The sequence below is a fragment of the Myotis yumanensis genome, unplaced genomic scaffold (genome assembly GCF_028538775.1).
Source record: "Myotis yumanensis isolate MYYU_CA2020_CCGP unplaced genomic scaffold, mMyoYum1.0.hap1 SCAF_17, whole genome shotgun sequence".
Classification (NCBI taxonomy): Eukaryota; Metazoa; Chordata; class Mammalia; order Chiroptera; family Vespertilionidae; genus Myotis; species Myotis yumanensis.
Window position 1 is genome coordinate 24817353 of NW_027223768.1, and position 16623 is coordinate 24833975.

At 45.3% G+C, this 16623-nt stretch overlaps 1 protein-coding gene across 2 annotated transcripts in view; it reads left to right on the forward strand.

Annotated features, from left to right (window-relative positions):
* Nucleotides 1–16623, forward strand: part of RGL1 (ral guanine nucleotide dissociation stimulator like 1) — a 220481-nt gene that overhangs the window by 92591 nt on the left and 111267 nt on the right. The window contains exons 1-2 of one of the 2 annotated variants that reach the window (XM_070396945.1): nucleotides 6573–7059; nucleotides 8061–8171. In XM_070396945.1, coding sequence (XP_070253046.1) covers nucleotides 7033–7059; nucleotides 8061–8171 — 138 coding nt within the window. In that variant the 5' untranslated portion in view covers nucleotides 6573–7032. Of the gene's footprint in view, nucleotides 1–6572; nucleotides 7060–8060; nucleotides 8172–16623 lie in introns of those variants that run through there. The other variant, XM_070396944.1, reaches the window with a different exon arrangement.

A 16623-nucleotide genomic window follows, 5' to 3' on the forward strand; every position in this document is an offset into this window, starting at 1 on the left:
CCTCTTAAGAAAAATTCAAGAATCTCCACCAACCAACTACTTTATCCAAACCTCATTTCCCTGGAGTGTATGAGCCACTTCTCCAACCAAATATCATCTTTGGACCTGCCATCCTCTCCCCTGGAAGACCTCCCTCTCTTCCTCCCAGTCCATATTTCTTTTTCTTTAAAGGCTGTAGCTGACACAGCCTTGCTAAAGGCTGTAATTATCTACAAGTCCTTTAAGAGTGAGTGCCTCCTGACCAATTTTCTGTGTCCTCTCGGTGACACATTGCACAGTCTGCCGGCTTTCCTAATCTGTACTCTCTCATCTGTGGATTTGCAAAGTCCATTTTTCACTTATGCTCTTTATGTCCTTTCTCTACTTTTAGAGTATAAGCAACTTAGAGGTGGAGACAATATTGAGTGATTCATTTATATGACTCAACAACAATCACTAAGCACTTACTGAATTTATAGCATGGCATTTATCTACATATTTAGCTGTCAATCAAATAGTTGTTGAGCATCTATTCTGTGCTAGGCACTGTGTGAGCTGCTAGAATACAGTGGTGAGAAAAGAACTCCAGACATTTCCTCTGTCTTTGCAGGGTTTGGGGGAACTGACATTTACCAAATAATCATACAATTAAATGTAAAATTACAACTGTGATAGAGCTACGAAGAGAGGAACATGGTGCCATGAGAGCACATCTTAGGGTGGGAGAAGCGAAGAGGGAGGGATGTCCCCAAACGGGAGAATCACATGTGTAAAGGCTCTGTGACGGGGGGAGCGGGATATGTTCAAGGCGACGGTGACGATGACTAATACTACTAGACAACATTGAGTAGTAACCATGGTGCCAGATACTGTGCTAAGGGTTTGGTGTGGATTATCTTATTTAATTCTCACTATGAGCCAAGGTGTTTGTATCCCTATTTTTTATAGGCTTAGAGATGTTAGACACCTCATCTCAGAGAGAAGTGATACATCTAGGACTCACAGCCACCACGCTTAGTCTCTAACTTATAGTGGTTCTAACTTATTTGGATTTTCAGTACCATTTTAATACCATTATTATGGAAAAAGTAGGTTCCTTTAGCCCCCAAACAACATAGGATTTGGCTAATTGCCCAGTGCGTCCTTCTGTAATTTTGGTCAAAGTCTTCATGGCATCAGGTCCCTATCTTCCATTTTGCAGAATGTTTTATTATATATAACACAGACCTGGCCTCATGTCTGAGCTGACTGTTACATGTTTTCAATCAAGGGAACAGATTTCTAGCTGTCCTTTTTCTTTTACAGAAATCTGTAATTAGATGAGGAATAATACTCATTAGTCCAAGTTACACGTAGTATTCCAGTAACCAACTTCCTCCTCAGGGGAGCATCATCAACAATTAAAAGTAACCACCAACTATTGGTAAAATGTTTGTCCTCATGACCAGGGGAGTCCCCTGCTTTCGGCCTGCCATCTGTCAGGGCTATGTTTATGTTTCCTCTGTCTCCATTTTCTACCCAGGGCAGCCTCTTCTTTAGTTGTAGTAGGTGCATCTAACATTGGTTTGTGAGTTGCTTCCTTAAATAGAACTTAATAACAGCATTGAGATTTTAATTATACCTTATAGTATCTCTGTGATAATTAATAAAATTACTTTGGTCCCTCAGAAAATAGAAGCAACTCCCTATTGCTTAAAGAGTGTTTAGAGGACTGTACATTTTTTTATCCTCACCTGAGGATATTTTTTATTGATTTGCAAGAAAGGAAGAAAAAAAGGAAGGAAGGAAGGAAGGAAGGAAGAAAGAAGGAAAGAAAGAAAGAAAGAAAAAACAAAACATCAGTGTGAGAGAGAAATATTGATCGGTTGCCTCCCATACATGCCCCGACTGGGGACAGAAACTGTAACCTAGGTATGTGCCCTGATCGGAAATTGAACCTGCAGCCTCATGGTGTATGGGACAACACTCCAATCAACTGAGCCACCTGGCCAGGGTGAGCACTGTTCATCTTCAACCAAACATGACTGGATCTTTGCCCTTTGCAATGCAAGGTTGAAAATTTAAGAGAAGAGTGGGTACACAGGGCAACCCCAGTCAGCATAGCTAGAAACCACTCCAGCAGGCTGCCCAGCTGATAGTGGGGAGCAGAACATGAAGTACATTGGTGAGAAACATAGCCCATAGGCCTGAAGAACAGTAGTTTGCCTTTTGACAATACCTGAATATTGTTGGGTAAAGGAGTAAAAAAGCAACATTTATTTGCTTATGTCTTCCATCAAAAGTTTTTTAGGGACATACAGATAGCTGAAGGTATAGTTTCTGAATAAAATGTTGCCAAATGATTATTATCAATTCCATTCAAAAGTGGGAAAGGTTTTCAGACTCATCACTTTAGGTAAGGCTGCAGGCATGTAGAGGCAACAGGCTCTCAGCAGCCCGAAGGTGTGGAAGGGAAATCCTGACCTCTCACGTATTTAGCTTTCTTCACCTCGCTGCTGTGGCTGTTGCTGTTATTAGTGTTATTATTATTGATCTATTAAGACCGTTCTCCAAACTTTTCATTGGGCATAGGACATTATAGTCCAGCAATGAGTTTGAGGACAGAACCAAGGCCTTCCCATTTCTTACCATCCCATGCTGATATTGCTGTCTTCAAGACAAGTTTTTCAGCCCCAGCTGGCTTGGCTCAGTGGGTAGTGTGTCAGCCCGTGGACTGAAACATCCCGGGTTTGATTCTGGTTAAGGGCCCTGGTTGTGGGCTCTGTCCCCAGTAGGGGGCATGCAGGAGGCAGCTGATCAATTTTTCTCTCTTATCATTGATGTCTCTCTCTCCCTTCCTCTCTGAAGTCAATTAAAAAAAAAAAAAGACAAGTTTTTCACCCTCTATATCCAAGTACAATATCCATTATTCTTACACTGCCCATTCTTGTCTGTTATGCAGTCCAAGCTATTACCCAAGCAAACAGGTAAACAACCGGCAGATTGCAAACCAAGAGCAGTAAATGAACACAGATTTACATTAAAGGGAAAGAATGGGAGGATGTGGGGTGGGGGGTGGGGGAGGAGATACGTTTTTATTCAAGGCCTCTGACATTCCAAGTACTCTTTTAGGTGCTTTATTATTAACTATGATGATGTACAGTAGATCTCTAGAATTTTTCCATCTTGCATAACTAAAACTTGATATGCATTGAACAGCAACTCATTTCCCCTCTCCTCCTTTCCCTGGCAACTACCATTCTACTTTCTGCTTCTATGAGTTTGAATGCTATAGATACCTCATATAAATGGAATTATGCAGTTCTGTCCTGTGATTGGCTCATTTAACTTAGCATAATGTCTCAAGGTTCATCTGTGTTGTCACATATGACAGGATGCCCTTGTTTTTTGAGGCTGAATAATATTTCATTGTATGTATATACCACATTTTTTTAATGCATTCACCTATTGATGGAGACTTAGGTTATAAAATCAATATATAAAAAGCAATTGCATTTCTGTACACTAACAATGAAAATGAAATTAAGAAAATCCCATTTGCAATAGCATCAAAAAGAATAAAATACTTAGGAGTAACTTAACCAAGGAGATCAAAGACTTGTACACTAAAAACTATAAAACATTATTGATCTCCTTTTAATAAAACTTGACTTGTTATCTTAGGATCATGCTAGGTCATGGGTACACTAATCTGGTAAATAAATTCAAACTTAGTTATAAATGACTTGTTGGTTTATCCTTCCCACATTATGACTAGGAGTATTTCACCCAAAGGTGTGTGTAAGAAGGTAACACTGACAGAGCTGCCTGCAGGTGAAATATTTAAAAATAAATATTTTAAGAATTATAAACTGCAACACTAGATTGCTCTATCTAGCATAAAACCAGCCTTTTTTCACCCTAGCCAGTTTTGCTCAGTGGATAAAGCATCAGCCCATGGACTGAAGGGTCGCAGGTTCAATTTTGGTCAAGAGCACAGGGGCATGGCAGGTACCTCTGTTGAGATCTTGTCCCCGCCCCGGTGGGAGCATGTGCAGTGCCGGAAGCCGATCCATCCTTGCTGCTTGACACAGTCGCTGCAGGAAAGAAACATCTGCACAGCATATGTTTCAAGGGACCTGGCATATATAGCATATTATGCTTAATATGTTTGCTTTCCTTAGCGCCATGTGTTTTAACCAAGGTCACCTCTCCGAGAAAGGTTGTTTCCCCAGGTGGGGATTTTTCCCTGAGGTTAGGGAGGGGATACAACCCCTTAACTAAGTGCCAGGAGGGTAGTTAATCACTTTAACTACAAACAATCACGCTTAAGCTACATAATCTTTACTCCCTGGAATGGAGATAAGAAACGCCCTAACCTTTGCAATAGAAATTGATAGGATTAAAATCGACTGGTATAAATACAGATGTAACAAGACAATAAACATCAGATCCTAACCAGAACTTGGCTGGAGATCCCAACCAGAACTTTGGCTGGAGATCCTGGCTAGAGGTCCTGACTAGGCTGCTGATCAACTGAAGGCTGTCTCTGTGTCATTCCTTCTTCGCCGACTCCGTCCACACCTTTGGGGACCCCTGGACCTGCTGGGGTTGGACCCCAGCAGTGCAGGAGGCCACCAATCGATGTGTCTCTCTCACATTGATGTTTCTCTCTCTTTGTTTCTCCCCCTCCCTTCCACTCTCTCTAAAAATCAGTGGAAAAATATGCTCAGTGAAGGATTAACAATAACAACAAAAAACCAACAACCAGCCTTTTTTCTTTTTTTATCAGCATTTGGACAAAATCACATTCTTTATCAGGTATAAATACAAATAATTATTCTTGGGAAAACCTCTCTGAAATGATAACTTCAGCGAGAAGACATCATTTTAGATTTCTCTACATGGCATGCATACAGAACTTCAGTGAGTCTGGGAAAATACAGTTTGGGAGGAAGTACAATAATAAGGGAATGGAACTCTTTTTGGTCACTTACCATGTGCTAGAAGGCTTGCAAACGTTTCATTTAATCCTGTTCAAACGCCATGAGGTAGATGTTGGTCCCACTTTGCAGACGAGGAAATTAACGCCCAAGGAAGTAGAGCTAAAGTTCTGCCTTCATGTGGATTTGAAGCTGGGTCTGCTCGAAGTCTGTCCTTTTCTCTTTCCCCACCAGGTGGCCAGCCAGGGAGAAGTTATTAGCTTCCCTGTCCAGGAAGGCTTCCTGGAAGGGGTGAGGGCAAATAAACAACTTGATATCCCTGAAGTAGAAAATCTTCAGTCATCTTCAAATTTGCAGCGATGGTGAAATTAATCCATGGGTACATCTTGTGGTCTTTAGAGTCACTGAATAGGTTCTCCAGGGGTAGCCTGGGGACCTGAGGATGACTTACAAAGCAGGGAGTTGGGCTTCCACATGATTTTCCTCAGGACTCTGGGGCCCTTGTCCTGGTGCTCACAGAAGAATCTGGTCTTCCTGTCTCCACAGTTACTGAGCCCTGGAGGTTCTGGTTGGGCGAGGAGACCATGGCTGAGTGACTCCAAGATGTCCTCAAGTGTCCTAATGCCCTTTTGTTTTTCCTTGATGGACTGTGTCATTATTCTGCCTTCCTGGGAACATCAGAACACTTGATTCTCTAGCTTTTCAAAGAGGCTCGTGATATATTTATTATTAACCAGGGCCTACCTTATGCCTTACCATGGCAATTCGTGAGAGATCTTTATAAACAAAACAAAAGGCGATTAAATTCATTTAGGGGTGAATAGTGTAAAAGACATGAACCCTAAGGGTTTTGTAATTGGCATGGAATTCCATAATGTGCCCAAGTTTGATTGCATTATCCTCTGGTATCGTGCTGTTGATTTATTAACATGGAGTATAAAAATGGCCATAATCTTTTGTCCTGAGAGCAGATCTTTCTGTTATGACCAAACTCCCTCTGGCACGCTTGCTCTCCATGAATGGCTTTTCCCCCTGTGGCTATTATCCTGCTGTGTCCCTACAGTACAGACAACTGGAGAGGGTGACAACTCACAAAAACTGGCCCGCCCACTTTCCACTCACTTAGTCCCAGCAAAACCCTTTTCTGCCTTCCCTCCCACGATGGCCAGGTACTGTGGGATGACCTATGGTTTTTAATGGGCGGTAGAGTCCAGAGTAATTGCCTGTGTGTAGAATGATGATGCAGACCAGGGTTCATTCCCCGGGCACAGGTTCTGGTACAGCCTCTGAGCAATTCCTTTTTCTTTTCTTTTTTTCTTTCCCTTTTTTTCTTTCTTCCTTTCTCTCTCTCTTTCCCTCCCTCCCTCCCTTCCTTCCTCTCCTTTCTTCTCTCTCTCTCTCTCTCTCTCCCCCCTCCCTCTCTCTCCCCTCCCTCCCTCCCTCCCTCCCTCCCTCCCTCCCTCCCTCCCTCCCTTCCTTCCTTCCTTCCTTCCTTCCTTCCTTCCTTCCTTCCTTTCTTCCTTCCTCCCTTCCTCCCTTCCTTCCTTTTCTTTTGCCTTAATGAAAAAACTTTCTGCATTCTACTACTGCTTCACTCACGGGGCCGCCCTGATTTAATCAGCATTCCATAGGTAACAGGCAGATAACACGTTTTTCCAACCCTCTCCTCCCATCCTACTTGCACTCCTCCTCCTTTATTTCTTGTAGCGAAGGGAGAAGGCACATTTCTGTCCCCTAGACCGCACCCGATTCTTTTTTGGCACCGGGTGACCGCCGGGGAGAAGCGGGTCACCTGCAGAGCGGGGGCGAGCATTTCCCCGCTAACTTGATCCCTGGGGCTTCAGGAGCGGAGCGTGCGCTCCCAGGCACAAACAGGAAAGCCTGACATCACGGAGTGGCGGAGTGGCGCGGGGAGGAGTCTGCGGCGCCCTCGCTGGCTGCTCGCTCGCCGCGCTCCCTTTGTGGCCGGAGTCGCGCGCACCGGCAGCGGCGGCGGGGGCAGCGCAGCGCGTGTCTGTGCTCGGAGCGCGGACCGGGGGCCGGGCAGCCGCGGCGGAACCGCGCCGGGACCCCGCTGGCCTGGGAGCAGAGCGCACCATGCCGCGTCGCCGAACCGGAGGGAACACTGAGAATGAAATTGCTCTGGCAAGCTAAAATGGTAACGGAACGCTGCCTCTCCCGCCCCGCCGGGGAAGCTTCTCCCGCTGGCTCTGGGCACTCGGGACTCCCTCGGAGCGAACGGAGCGCCCGTCCCCGCTCGGGCGCTCAGCCTTCTCGCTCCGCCCGTGTGCCTCCGGCGCCGCGGGTCTGCTCGCTTCCCGGGAGCCCCCCTTCCTCAGCTCTTGCCGGCGGTGTGTGGGGGGCAGATGTCTGTCCGGAGGGACAACTTTTAAAGAGATAGAGTCGGGGCGAACCGCGGAGCGCTCTGTGCCCGGCGGCTCTTTAACACGGACTTGAAGCTCAGCCCGGGACATGGAATCCCATCACGTCTTACTAGAAGCTGCGTGATGATGTGTCGCTTCTTCTGCACTTGCCAGAGGGTTTTATGGAAATGAAAACTTTCCACCCCCCGCTGACTTGTTGGGTCCCCCGAACAATAAGAGGAGAGAAAGGCGAGGGGAAGCGGTTGACTTCCAAAAGCGCCAGGACCCTTGGCATTTTAAATGCTTGTTTGTGTCTGACTTTAAAATGTAGTTCGCTCCAATAACGGAGCCACTTCTAAAAGTACAAACTTTTTTTCTACCAAGGAATTGTTTTTTCTTTCCTTTAAGGAGGAAAAGTTAATCAGGACTAAACCACAGTTTCTTTAAGAAGAAAAAACTATCCCCCTGGGGAAGGAAGAACACAACACACCACACACCTTAAAAATTATTTAAGATATGTGAGTGAGTCTAGGAAAATAACTAAATGGAAAAGTCCGGGGATCCTGATACCACAGGAAAGGACTGGGGGCCAAGAAAATCTCAGTGTTCCCTTTATCGCAATGTGTCTTGCATGGCTCTGATTGTAATATTTATTTTGAACAGCCTGTCTTTTGCCCTGAGTGCTGGGGTAAGCAGCAACGCAGCTGGGAGAGATTGCGGTTTGCAGAGAGGGGGAAAAACAAAACAAAACAAAATAAAAAAAACCTTTTTCTTTCTCTTTCCCATTCTCTGGTAGAGCTCGATTCAGGACTGGGGTGAAGAGGTAGAGGAAGGAGCTGTCTACCATGTCACCCTGAAGAGAGTCCAGATTCAACAGGCTGCCAATAAAGGAGCAAGATGGCTCGGGGTGAGTGAAGCCGGAGAGATGTGAACTTTGGAGCTGCTGTGTCTGTTGTTCTGTGAATCTCATTATTATTTAGCAGAGGCTGGCTTTCCCCTCTCCCCCCATTCCCTTTCCGCCTTAGAAAGAAACTGCCAATGACCAAGTATTTGCACCAGCTGTACAGGGCTGTCTGTTTTTGCACTTAATTTTTCCCAAAGCATCTTCCCCAGGTTCCTCAATAATTTAGAGCCTCTTAGAAACCTCTTGAGGTATTTGGCAAATAGAGTTGGGATGGAGGAGCAGAAGGTGACACAGAAGAATAGGACCAGAAAGCAGCACTCTGATAGACAAGAACCACAAGCAGTTTTGTCCAAATGGCACCCTTTCTCTCCCGGTCTCCCTTCTGCTGATGCTGACAGCCCCTCTCTTACTCCGAAAGGGAGTACCCAGAATGCTCAGGGGACAGACCATTCCAAATCTGTTTCCTGTGGGGGGTGGCAGGTGTCCCACTCTTACCTCCTTTCTATAGCCCACGAGGAGGCAGATGCATGTTCAGTGCCCGCGGCTCATGTGTAGTGCACATAGACTGCTGGGCCTTTGGGGGAAACACTGCCTCCATAAGCAAGATTTTTCCCACTGAGATTCTAAAATCTTGAGTGGGATCATGTGAGGTTATTCCTTATCACCTAATGGATCCTTCAACACGTCCCAAATAATTAAGGGGTGTGAGAAATGGAAAGCTTGGCGACAGGATCGCTAGTTGAGCAAGCGTCAGCATGTGGCAGAAGGAATTATTGATCTGGAACTGGAAGTAAGTCTCATAGAGAGCAGTGAGAGGTGGCACTAAAGCCTTGAGAAAGAAAACAATGGGAGAGTGAATAGAGGGGATGAATGTGCTTTCACTGAGCCTTATTCTAGCCACACTCAGGCTTTACCAGTTATGGGCTTGAGGGCAATGAAGATTATGCACTTGCATCAATCTTTATTGACTTCAGGTCTCAGAAAATTCAGTGGTGGGCCGGTGTGGCTCAGTGGTTGAGCGCCGACCTATAAACCAAGAGCTCGAGGTTTAATTCCCATTCAGGGTACGTGCTCAAACTGCGGGCTTGATCCCCAGGGTGGGGCGTGCAGGAGGCAGCCGATCAATGATTCTCCCTCATCATTGATGTCTCTCTCGCTCCCTCTCCCTTCTTCTCTGAGTTCAATAAAAATATATTTAAACAAACAAACAAACAAAAAACAAAAAAGACCCGAGGCAGCATGTGACTTGTAACTCCCAGAACTTAAGGCAGGATGGCCAGCAGCAACGATTTCCTCTGGCCCGGGCCTGCTGGTCTGCTGACCTCCTGACACAGGCCTTCATTGCTTTCGGCTTCCCCAGCTGCTTCAACTCAGGTCTTTCCTGCTCTGTACTTTGGGCTGAGGTCCCACCCACTAGGAGAGTGAACTGTTGGTGACATCTGCAGGTGTGGCCTGACTCGAGGTTTCCATTGGACAGGTCGGCGGAGACTTACTCTGAATATGATTTAAAAATGAATGAGGTGCGTCACCAGTAGGCCTGCTAGGGGAAGAAGAACTGGAGTGCTGACAAGTCATCATTTTGTTTTTGGTGGTGGTGTTGATGCTTTTTGTTTAGATGTAGTGTTGATGTGGTTTGCCCTGTCTGGGTGTTGCAAAATGATTCACAGGTCCTCAACCAGCTGCCTTCAAAAGGGTCATTATATTTGCTGATGCTGGTGGTTCCTCTTCTAATGAGACTGATGTTGCTTGGGTGACAGTTTTAGTTTTCATCCAAACATAGTAGCAATGAATCAGTCATGGAGAAGTGGAGGGGTTAACTCTGTAGCCCCAAATGCACAAAGTGTGGTCCATTGAGATGTTCACAGTGACTTAGTAGCAGTCTCACTGACTGTCCTGTACACTGGCCTCCGCTTCTCTCCCCCTCTCCCAGTGTTCCCAAGTTTATACAGTGTTTAGAGTTGGTTCACCCAGACTTAGCGGTAGAGCTGAAATACTGAGAGAGAGGAGGATGTAAAAAGATTGCTTCTAGTTGATGGCGGAATCTGTCCCTTCCCTCCCATTTCAACAGAGTGCTATTCGCTGTTACCACCCCAGTCCTCAAGAGCAACTTCTTAGGAACTCTCCAACTCTGATCCCACTAGCCTGTGGGTTTTTTTGTTGTTGTTTGTTTTTTTTTTTGTCTCTTGGAAAAATCTGTTTTTGTCCTTGGAAATTCCAGACTTAATTAAATGTGACTCAATCAATGGAGCCATAGCAATTCCAAAATCTTTCTCTTTAGGACTCAGTGGCTTCTCCATGTTTATTTTCCTATATTCTAGTAACCCTTTCAAAATTCCTTAAAGCAACTGGTTTAAAGCAAACTAGAGACTGAGGTGAGGGTATTATTGAAATAATACAACAACCTTCTGGAGAAGGTGGAATCATGATTATATCTCCCCCCTCCACCCCCCCAATGGAAATTAATGCCCAGAGAGATGAAATTGCTTGCCAGGGTCGCGAAGCTAGGAAGTGGAAGAAGAGGCTAGAGGCTGGGTTTGAACCCAGATGGTTAGTTGCTTGCTGTCAGGAACAGCCTTAATTATAATACTGTTTCCAGAGTAGTGGAAGAGAATATTGGCTCAGAAGAGCACATATACTTCCAGTGTAATCTTACCCTAGATATTGCACACCTGGTGAAGGACTTGAGCAAGGTGGCTTCTTTTTTTACGTTTTGAATGATCTCTTGAGCTACAAGTTGAGCTTTTTGTTGTGAAGATGTGTAGCTTATCAATATGCTTTCCGTTTGGATGCGTAATGTGTGGTGCACCCAAGGTATGGATGAGGCTATGTAGCACAAGAGGGTGAGCATAGCTCTCGCTGACATGCCCCTAAGACTTATTTAAAAAAGCCTAAAAGACTGAATGCAATTTTGGTATTTTCTAGTACTCAGATCTCAAAACATAATTAGATTCAGTTGGGAAAAGATAGCAAAATAATTTTATTTTATTTATTTTAATTTTATATTTTTATTGGTTTTAGAGAGGAAGGGAGAGGGAGAGAGTGATAGAAACATCAATGATGAGAGAGAATCATTGATCAGCTGCCTCCTGCATGCTCCCCACTGGAGATCGAGCCTGCAACCGGGCATATGCCCTGACCAGGAATCGAACCGCAACCTCCTGGTTCATAGGTCTGCGCTCAACCACTGAACCACACTGACCAGGCAATAGCAAAATAATTTTACACCCTTAGATGTGAAGTATCATACCATCCACAACATTTAGGGCATTCTTTTGTGTTAGTTAAATTTTACGTTCAGTGGATCTTTTGAAGTAAAACCCTCTGTCTTTGGTTGTAAATCACGTGACCGAGTATGGCCCAGGCTGGGTTTACTTACACATGTAGCTGCAGCTTTGCCCACTGACAGTGAGATTATGTCTGGTAACTTTGAAAAACCAAATATTATTGAAATACCAATCCAATATTTATTCTATAATAACATCATAGTCTGGGATAATTTTACTGGGCTAGAGCCCTCAAAGAAAGATGGCTCCAATTATGTCATAGAATCATAAAATCTCAGGATTGGAAGAGATTTTAAAAAGTAATTTCATCCAACTATTCAGTTAGCTTGTAGAATGTCCAGGGATTTTTGGAAAAGCAAATGGTCAAAACTGATTATTTTTCTTTGGTCCCAGCATTGTGGTTATACATTGATATGAAATGTAGAAATGATTTAAGAAAATGTTAGTATTCTTTGGAGGCAGGAAATGTACCATATTCATATGGACAGAGGAAACGGACCCAACTGTTAGGTCCTTTGACTACTTGCTTTGACAGCAAGGCCCCATTCTGCTGTTTTTAGAACAGGACAGACACAGGGTCCAGAAAAATGTATCGAACCTCAGATCAGTTCAGAGTGGGGGTGTTTGTTTCACAAGCAGGAGTGATGGGGCTGGGTCCCCTCTGCACGGTTTGTGGGGAGGGGGATGGTCAGTGGATAGTCACCTGGCTTTTCTCAGTTCTGCGCTTCTGTGGTTATGTGGTCCTTGTGCTGGGGCCCCAGCGCTCCCCTCCCTACATCCCATATTCATCACATTGTCTCCCACATAGGCCCTTGTTGGGTTGAGTTGAAATGCTTCATAGGTGGGATGTGGGTAAAGATAGTGAATAGGACAATTTGTGTTCAGAAAAAGCAGAAATATTTAGAAATAAAGGAACTGGAAATATGTTACAGAACTTAGCATTTAGGGTGAATTGTGGCCAGTCCGTGGGTTACATGGGGGCAGTGATAAGATAACCACATGTCATATCTGGATTCAGAAGTTGACTCTCACTTGGGTACACTATTTAGGTTGACTCCACCTGGTGTTCCGTTGGCATTACTATTCATATTGCCTTCAAGTGGCTTATAATGCTTCACGTTTTTAACTAATGCCACTTCCGGGAAGCTTCTCTGATCTCCCAAGTCTGGAGGAGGCATCGCTGGGGCATCGTCCAGAGCATTCTCTGTCCCTCTGCCATGCATGCATCTCACTCTGTTGTACTTGCCTGTTTGTTCTGAGTGTCCCCACTACGCTATCAGCTGGGTGAAGTGGGATCTGTGGCCATCCAGCTGGGAGAAACTCGTTAACAGTTTGTTGAATGAACAGATCAAGCTTCACCCCTTTTTGGAAGACGAATATTGTCTTGATAAATATGAATGTATGGTTACTCATAAAGAAATCAGCACAAAGATGTTAGCTTATAAAGTAGAGGAGGGGATCATGGGAGCGAGAAAAAATCAATTAGGTAATGATTATAGCTATCTTACTACATCCTTTCTGGAACAAAGCAGGGCACAGACAAAAGTAGTGACTCTTCATTTTAGCCAAAAATTCATGGCAGTGAAGTAACGAGGGAACTCTCCAGTGCCTTTTACAAGCAAGAGGTCCCAGCATTGTGATTATACATTGACACGAAATGTAGACATGGTTTAAGAAAATGTCAGTATTCTTTGGAAGCAGGAAATGTACCATATTCAAGTGGACAAAGAAGGACCCAACTCCAACTGTTAAGGTTCTTTTTTTTTTTTTTTTTCCGACCCTTGACTGGAATCGAGCTTGGGGCCCTTCAGTCTGACACTCTATCCACTGAGCCAAACCAGTCAGGGTCAACTGTTAAGGTTCTTAACAAGGGCCCATTACGCTGTATTTAGAATATGACAGACACAGGGTCCAGGAAAATGTGTTTAACCTAAATTCAAATGGGGATATTTGTCTTATTGCTGAATGTGGAAGGACGATAGGCCCTGGAAGAGTTAAAGAGTGCTGGCGAGCATTGCAATGATGTGGTTGGACAGCTCAGGAGCAGGATCTTAGAGCTGTAAGGAGATAAGCCCTAGAGGAGCCTTCGTTTATAGCTGGTCATCTTTGTTTTCATCTAGGAAAACTGGCCCTTGGGTTGCATTATTCTTGTCTATGGGAATGTTCAGTTTGGGCTTTAGAAAGTAAATGTCAAAAGTTAGTAACCATCTGTAAGTGAACCAGCTGGCATTATTCATTTTGACCTTGGGAACGTGTTTCTAAAATAACCCAATAACTTGGTAGCCTACACCAATAAAAAAAAAAATACAGTAAATTTGAGTTGCCTGAGTGAGTTGGGTCATTTCACTGCTTTCCAAACCTGTTGGGATCGAGCTGTGCAAGGACTGTTTAGCCTTGTTATCAAGAATATCCATTTCAGTTCAGCCACCCAGGGGGCACCCAATTGAGTTCACAATACATAACGGCAAATATAAAAGGCCACGGTGCATTAACTTTTTCTATTTAAACTATACATCTGTTAAATCTATATTATAAACATATTTCATTCTTATTCCCATGAAATTATAAGGAAAGAGTTTCTTGGAGTTTTCAATTTAGAAAGAGAAGGAGAGCAATTGGTATATCTTGTGCCTTTCCCATTGTCGCTTAGCTGGCATTTGTCACTATCCTACTGTCCCCTTCCTTTAGTTTCCTTTTTCTATGACATACAAATCTTTTTATGCTTCCCCTTCTAAATAATCAGAATCTTGTAATGACTGTCTTATATTCAAATGTGCAATAATAAGCTAAAATAAATAAAACATTTGAATTTCTACTATGATACACCTTTTATAGAAAAAAGTGGTTTCTGTAAGCAAAGCCAGGAAATTATTGGTTTAGTGAGGGAAGATACTAAATGATGTCTCACTTATTCCATTAGAGAGGCCTAGCCAGCTCGCTAGTGCCTGCTGGCGGGTGTGGATGTCTCCACAGAGTTGAGTTGGAGTGTGGAGTTTGGGGTAGTTTCTGGGTTGTTTGCTAGTAAGCACATATGGTGTGACCCCCTCACTACAGTTGCATGTCTCTTTGTAGGATTCTGTCATCTGTATTTGAGTCTGCTAACCTCGCCTTTGAGAGCGCTCATTTATTCATCAAAAGCCTACTGTATACCAGACCCCATGTTAAATCTTGAGGCTCCAAAATAAAACTTAACACCCTTGTTCATAAAGAGCTGACAGGGAGTGGGGAGACGGAGACCAACACTAGTTACAGTGTATTGTGGTAAGTGTGATCAGTGCCACATGAGCAAGATCCACACTGCGTTAGGGGGGCGCCTGTCAATCAGATGGGAGTGGGGGGTGGGCGCTTCAGGAAGGCTGTGCAGTGAAGAGTTGTCGGATGAGTAGGAGTTAAATGAGGATGAGTGGGGGGGTTTGGGGGGCATTCTGGTTGGAGAGCACAGCCTGGGGAGAGCATGGAGGCTGGGGATGAGACCGCTAAGTGGGGCCCAGCATGGGAAAGTGACAGGAAGGAGGCCAGAGAGAAAGGCGGGAGCCCTGTCCCCGAGAGCCTGGCATGCTGCACTGTGGAATTGGCTTTGTCCTGAGTGCTCTGGCAGTCCCTCTGCTCTCAGCAGAGTGGCATGGTCAGATTTGCATTTTAGAAAGATGACTGACAGCTGAGGGGTGGATGCGCTGGAAAGGAGCCAGACTGGGGTGTGGAGAGGGGAGGAGGCTAAAGCGGTAATGAAGTGAGGAAGGGATGGGTGCTGAATGGAGGTGGCAGCAGAACAGAGAGGGCAGGAGGGGAGAGTCACAGAGGAGGGAGAGTGGTGGGTGGAGGGGAGAGTCACAGAGGAGGGAGAATGGTGGGGTGGAGGGGATAGTCACAGAGGAGGGAGAGTGGTGGGGTGGAGGGGAGAGTCACTGAGGAGGTTCAGTGGTGGGTGGAGGAGAGAATCACAGAGGAGGGAGAGTGCTGGGGTAGCAGTGCGGAGGGGGTGGGCGGGGGGGCCAGGAAGAGGAAGCCTGGCAGGCATGGATCTCAGGCTCCTGGTTTCAAGGAACAAGTCAGAGCCTTCTGGCTTTCTGGGGTCAGCGTCATCCCCTCTCATTGGGTGAAATGTCCTGGGGATCTGGAGCCAGGCCTTCCCCGTGTATACACTAGCAAAGGCCTCCCTCGCTGTCAGGGACCCTGCCGAGTGACCAGACCCGGGCCTGCCTGATGTGTCATGTCCAGAGGCGAAATCTCTGCGAGGAAATCTCGGGGCGGAAATCTCGGGGAGGCTCACCGTGCACGAGGCGGCGAGCACTGCTTGGTTCTCAGGGTCCAGAGCACTTGGAGGGCTGGTGGTTTCTTTCTTTCTGTTTTTTAGTCTTCTGTTTTTCTACAAACTAAACAAATTGAATCTGTAGGCCATGGAGAGAGAGTAAATATGGAACCCACAGGTCTATGATTACAGAGTTGTATTTTAGACAACAGTAGTTAAACTCATAATGGTGTTGTTAGGGACACAAGAAATTTTATGGTTGGGTGTCCTGGTCTTTTCCCTTGTCCTACTCAATGCCTCGGACCCTGACACTGTTTATCTTGGCTGCTGGCATCACTGCGCTTGGAGGTCACTCATTGCTAACCCCACTCGTTTCATAGAAGAAACTTTGGTAAGATCCGATGCTCCCCTAGATTACTGCAATCCTTCCCTCCCTCCCTCCCTAAATTAAAATGTCTTTTCACATTTTATTTTTTAGGATTTGGTGCATCTTTATAATGTCACTCCATGGCCTCTTCTATCTAACTGATTAAAGCCTCCCTTTCTTCAGTTTAACAAAGAATAAAAATAGAGGATGAAGGGAAGGAGGAAAGGAGTGAAGGGAGGAGAGAAGGAAGGGAGGAAGGAGGGAAGGAAGGCAGGCAGGAAGGAAGGAGAGAAGGGGGAAGGAAGGAAGGAGGGAAAGACAAGCTGACAACATTAGGTAGAAGACACTGCCTTGGCAGAAGCTCAGTCAGTTTTGTGCAGACGAGTCACCAGCGATCCTGTTGGCTTATCATTGCCGAGCTCCCGGTGCCTCTTCACCCGTGTGCCTGTGTGCTGCGTTCCGATGACTGGGGTTTCTGCCTGGCTTGGTTCCTCAGAGCCATCTTCTCCTCCATGTCATTCAGCGAATGACCTCTAAGGGAACCACTGGTGGTGG